Here is a 6000-nt window from a genome sequence, read left to right on the forward strand (position 1 = left end):
CTCCCGTCAGCTCCAAACACACTCGTTCAACTCGATCACGAACATTACAGCGTGGTTTTTCTTTTTACAGTCTATGGGTTTTCCACACAGTAGGCTGATTGTAGTGAAACAGTCACCTGTTAATGTACGGCGTAACCACACCACGAGCTAACCTGTCCTGTTTAGTTACAGTCTCCTCTCCTGCAGCGTCACGTCCTCACTACAGCTGTTCTGATGTAAACAAACTCGTGTGGAGTTCGGCTGTTCGTCACTCACAGGGTCCAGGGATGATTTAGTGTCCCACATCCTTTAGTTTTACACTAGCTAATAGCTATATATTATTATAAAAAAAAAAAAAAAATTAAATTAAAAAAAATTAATTAATATATATATATATAAAAAAAAAAATTCGTGGGGGGGGGGGGGGGGGGGGGGGGATATCGGCCGATTAATCGGCTATCGGCTTTTTCCTGCTCCAAACTATCGTTATTATATCGGAATTTAAAAATCCACTATCGGTCGACCTCTAGTAGTCACTGTATTTTCGATAGTGCTACTATGCATTTTGTTCAAATGTGGACGCACAATATTTTTACTTGAGATCAGAAGTGAAGCGGTTGTTATCTACAGTGATACGAGACTAGCTTGCTCAATATCTGGTAAACAAAGCTGATGTTTACAGCTGAAAGTCGTGCTTCTCATTTTCTTGCCTTCAAGACCCCATGGAGTGGAGACTTCATAGAAAAGTGTCACTTCCTGAAAAACACTGTGGCCAGATTGAATGCAGTTTCTGAGGGCAACAACAAATCTCAAGTGAAGAGCACAACAACAAGCACAAAGGTGGCGAGGGAGAAGCGTGGAGATCAGATCTTAAATGAGCTGTCACATGGTAAGGGGTGGATGAAAACAATGGCATCAAAGATCTATTATATATTGAAGGTAAAATGCACACTGAAAAAAATATTTCTCCAGGTTCACCACCATAGATTTGCCGTCAAATTGCTTTTTTCTAATTCATATCACATGACATCCCTGATATTGACAGAGTTTAGAATAATCCTCCATCCAGTCATCACCTTCAGGCTGCAAAGAATGTCAGTGCAGCCTGTAAACTCAAGCCAATAATGTACAAAATGTTTCCAGCTACGGGTTAATTTAGGCTTTGGTGCAACAACGCTGCCAGAAAAAAACAGATGGATTAACTCAACACATGCTGAGCCACTACAAAGTAATAAGTTCCAATGGGATCTACTTACTCCTGTTCATTGTCTGAGGACAGCATGACTATCATTTGCATGCAGAGGACAAGCAAGATAAAGTTTCATAATGTCTTTCAGTGAGAAATATGTTGGTTCCTCTGGCAAAGCCTAAATCTGTATGCAACAGATGTGAGATGCTTTAATCCAATGCAACATGAAACATTGATAATAAACATAAATCAGCATCCTAGCATCCAAACGCATAGGAAGCATGTTAAAAAAAAAAAAAACAACTGACAATGTTTAAGTCATCTATACACTTACCATACCTACATTTATCAACCTGTCATGTCATGTTAACATTTTTTTCCTGCAGGCGCACACATAAACACTTTCTCACCTGCACTAGAATACCATTACATAACATCAGAAATATGAAGGCTTCGCACTATACCTGATAGATTGCCCAACCAAGATTTCAAGTCTCAGCAAGCTTGTGGTCAGACCATGCTGTGCTAGCACTCTGTAATAACACCTGTAAAGAGCCACGCCTCCGGTGCGCTAAGTGCATAATCTGTATTCCACTTACTAAATATTGCGATACAAAACCACAGAGTGAGTGTATGATGATGACTAAATGACATACCACCATGAGTAAATTTACCACAGGATATGTAGCATTTTAAATCAATTCACAGCAGCATCATTATCACTCATTTCTTCCATCTTCTCAAACAATATACTGAACATTAAATATTAAAATGCCGTCACTGTTTAAGAGAGCAACAGTAAATTAAGTTTAATTAAAAACTTAACATGCAGCTCTATAAATCAAGAATTCATTACAGAATAGGCAGAGTGTCTAAATGCAACACATCAATGTCACAAGCAAAGCCAATTTTTAATAGGCGCCAAATAAAGATACAAAAATAAATGCAATATACCACAGCATTCCTTCGTGTATTTATCTTGACACCTAGATAATAATGTTCTTTTGTATCCAATTACCACAATGAAACGTGACTTTTGATTCCTCTGTGGCCTAAAAATAGAGCTTGTCATGTCAATGCCATCACAACCAATTTCTCTTTCACTAAATAAAAAGGTGCAGATGAAGTACAATGAGCACAACTCATACCTTATGCATGATAATTTACTACTTCCTGTTTGAGTCATTTGCATGTACCAAAGACTAACACACACAAAAAAAAAAAACACACATCACTTATTGCCTTATTTCCAAGGGATGAACGTTATCTCTGGAGGTGCACTATATCCACCCTGAGCCCTCTGAAACAAGAGTGATGGCAGTCAAAGGCAGTGAACTGTGAATGCTTTCTCATAAATCCATTTAATTTGGAGCACTTGTGTGATTTGACGACAGTATGAGCCGAGTCTGTCTGCCAAAATGGAACTTACAGTTGGGGTGAAATTAATTAATGCTCCCTTCTCTCCTGACTGCACAGCAATTTTCACCCTGATAGCACCAACTTCCATTTATTTGTATGGAGGGAAATACAAATAAGCAATGCTTAGCACAATGTGAGCCTACTATGCGCTAGAGGTGAATAATTGATATGCTTTGTGCAAGCACCCAGAGCTTTGTTTAAAATCAGTGGAGCCATTTCCATGCAAGGTAAAGCACTGTCCAGTGTCCATAGAGCAGCAGAGCCTTGTTTAGTTTGCGATGCTTTACAGGACACTTCAACTGACTTGACGCATAAAGGCGAAGAAAGAAACAAAAAAAACAACAACAAAAAACATTATCAGACAGAGCGTCCATTTTAATGGATAAAACGTTATAATGGATTAAGCCTGGTGGATAATCCACAATGTGACAAACGTCGACATCTGCCTCCCTGTCATTCTCACCATTAGAAGCTCAAACTCAGCACAAAAAAGGTTTATATTCTTGCGATGAGCAGCTTTGCACTGAATAACTTGAAGTTTGCAATCGTTCATGACGGCGCCGACTTCTCTGCTACAACAAGAGAAAGAGGCGGCGCAGCAAGAGTGATGAAAAAATATATAAAAACAATCTCAAACCTGTAGTTTAACCAGTTATATAATTGTGGAAGCTAACTGAAAGCATCTCCAGTGTCTAGCAGCATGTGCGTGCCGTGGAGGGGGGGGGGTGCAGCACTGCCCCCCGACTAGGACCCTATTTCTATACGTCCTTATCGTATCAGTGCGCAAAGATAAATAACCCCCGAAACGAAAGAGCATTTCTCAGCGGTTCCCGGCTGAACAAAGAGCGCACCACTGACAATATGTAACGGGGCACTTTATTCCGTCTCGGTGTGCTAAATAAGCGTGTGTGCTTGTTCCGCAGCCCGCCAACTCAACCAACACCACTCACAACAACATCACCAGGCTGTTTCTGAGCCAAACGCGTAGAAAAATAGTGTCGCAGTTTTCACCCTCACCAGCTTTTTTTTTTTTGTATTATTTCTTCATGTGTAACCTATCCGCTTCTTGAAACCATCTGACTCACATTATTACACCCTTGCTAACCTTTGATGTTGAATGATGCTACTGCATATCCAGTCACGATATTATGAAAACACCGCCCGGAGCGCAATTGGAAACTCACGCAATTTAATCTTTCCCCGTCTACCACCGAGTAAATATGTGTATCATAAGGCAACTGGACACATGACGCGAATGAGCGTGTAATGTGTTTCACTTCGGCATACATCCAGAACACCGTGCAGTCTTTTAAATACTGACATTTCAACTTTTACAACGGCTTCGCCCGCGTCTCTCAGGGCTTCCTAATGAAATGTGGCGGCGGACGGATTCTCAAAAACTGAGGTTTAATGAGGGATAACTGCTTACTGGTGTGTTATCCTTGCGCCGAATTTAAACAGTGGCACAGTCTCGCCGGTAGCTCCCCAGTTATGTTCTACTACATTTTCGACTTTGTAATGCCATGTTACATTTACATAGTCTTGAAGCGGGTTCGCTGTAGCGTTTCCTCGACCCGCACGCTGTCAGGGCTGCATTCCAATTTAACGCACCGCTGTTTCCCGAGATTTACAGCAGTCCTGGCTCCGTTTCGAAACAACACGCCACAAAAGTAACCAAGTTAGCAGCCCGACCACACAAACATCTCCCTAAGCGTGTCCACCGTGTCTCTCCGTGTCCCCGTGGACCACAGAAAACCACACTATCCGCTTTAACACAACCGAAATTGGCAACATTTAAGAGTTGCCAGCTGTGTAGTGACAAAGCCATTTACAATTGTGAGCTGACAAAACTCATGTATTCTCAGGCAGCGTATCTGTAACGCCCGTTAACACACACGGGGCAGAAACATAAATCTGCCGTTTACCATTCACTATCTCAACTTTACCGACAGTTAGCTTTTTCCTACTTGCTGAACAACATCATCCATCCTAATGCTCTGCCGCGCACGTTAAAACATTTCTCCCCAGCACACTGATAAACACACATTCACACACACACACCGGCGTCTACATAGCCTACATGTAATGCACAGAGCAAAGTGTGTATTCCGTCTTAACATATAGGGAAAAGTCCTACCTTTTTGAAGAGCCGCTTGAAACAAGAATAAAAAGAGAATAGTCGCGAGAGAGCCACTGCGAGCGTTCGCCATGTTGGACACCTGCTTCAGTATGGCAGAGAGAGGCAGCTTCACCTATAGCAGCTACAACGGGACTCACTTAATGAGATGCAAGGGAGGGAGGGTACTATTTATCATATTCGTTTAATTCGCAGTTTTGATAAATCCTGCTCCGACTAATAAAAAATCTCTAGTGTTTCACCTCTTTGAATTCACTTGAAGCTAATAGGGGAGAAAAAAACTCAGCAGCGCGCTTAGTATATTTAAAGCTGTGTTGTGCTGCAGGAGTGGCGAGGATGTTGTGTGTGTGTGTGCGTGTGTGTAGTGTAGTGTAGTAGTGAGTGTGCAATGGATGGGGACGTCCTGGGACACATTTTGATAAAACTTTAAAAGCATTTTCTTGTTCTATTTTCAAAACTCTGCACTGATTAATTATTCCCCTTTCTCTAGGCTACTATGCTATATCTTATACCCCCCCCCCCCCCACACACACACACACACACACACACACACACACTCCCAAAGGCCCCCACCCACCACCCTGCCAGGTGATTCTTCACCTGCACTTCTGATGCATGGAGCAATGTGGTTTGATGGAGGAGGAGAGAAAGAAAGAGCGATGCCTCCCCCGGGGCAGCCGACCTGGAGAGTTGGTCACGCGGATGGAGCTGGTCTGGTGGTGCCGGTCTTGTTCACTCCCCGGAAGAAAATCAATAGCCTATTAGTGCCACTTCTTCATTTGCTGTCTGTCCCATCTGCAGTCGCCTACCAAACAGTGCATCAAAATGACAGAGTTTGTCTCTGTTGCTTTTATAGTACATCCAAAACTTCCTCGCTGGTCAAACAGGAAGTAGAACAAGTTACAGGTTTTGAAAAGATGAACCTATGAGACGTTAATTCCCAATAGTGGGAAAATATCAAATTTTTAGTCCTTGCAAAAAAAAAAAAAGCATTATGAAATATAATGGGGTTCCCAAGCTGTGATGATGACTCTCACTTATGAAAAATGAAATACTAGGCACATTTTCCAAGCTGATATAGAGGGTGAGGCATTTCTAAATCACTAAAACATCCACACAACAAGAGAAGCGGTCCAGGTAATACATCACACACACACATCTGATCCATTAAAGTGTATTTAGAAATACAAAGATGGAGTTCTTAGGCCACTGGTTGAAACATCCAGACAGGCAGGGCACTGCTACTCTCAGATGTGGCATCTAAACATAACTAGAC

At 41.9% G+C, this 6000-nt stretch overlaps 1 protein-coding gene across 1 annotated transcript in view; it reads right to left on the reverse strand.

Moving 5' to 3' along the window:
* The window catches only part of cadm1a (cell adhesion molecule 1a), a 358139-nt gene extending 353159 nt beyond the window's left edge, over positions 1-4980 (reverse strand). The window contains exon 1 of the mRNA XM_083986794.1: positions 4725-4980. Coding sequence (XP_083842920.1) covers positions 4725-4797 — 73 coding nt within the window. The 5' untranslated portion in view covers positions 4798-4980. The remainder of the gene's footprint in view (positions 1-4724) is intronic.
* Positions 4981-6000: the final 1020 nt, after the last annotated feature.

Source organism: Trachurus trachurus (genome assembly GCF_905171665.1).
Source record: "Trachurus trachurus genome assembly, chromosome: 14".
Classification (NCBI taxonomy): domain Eukaryota; kingdom Metazoa; phylum Chordata; class Actinopteri; order Carangiformes; family Carangidae; genus Trachurus; species Trachurus trachurus.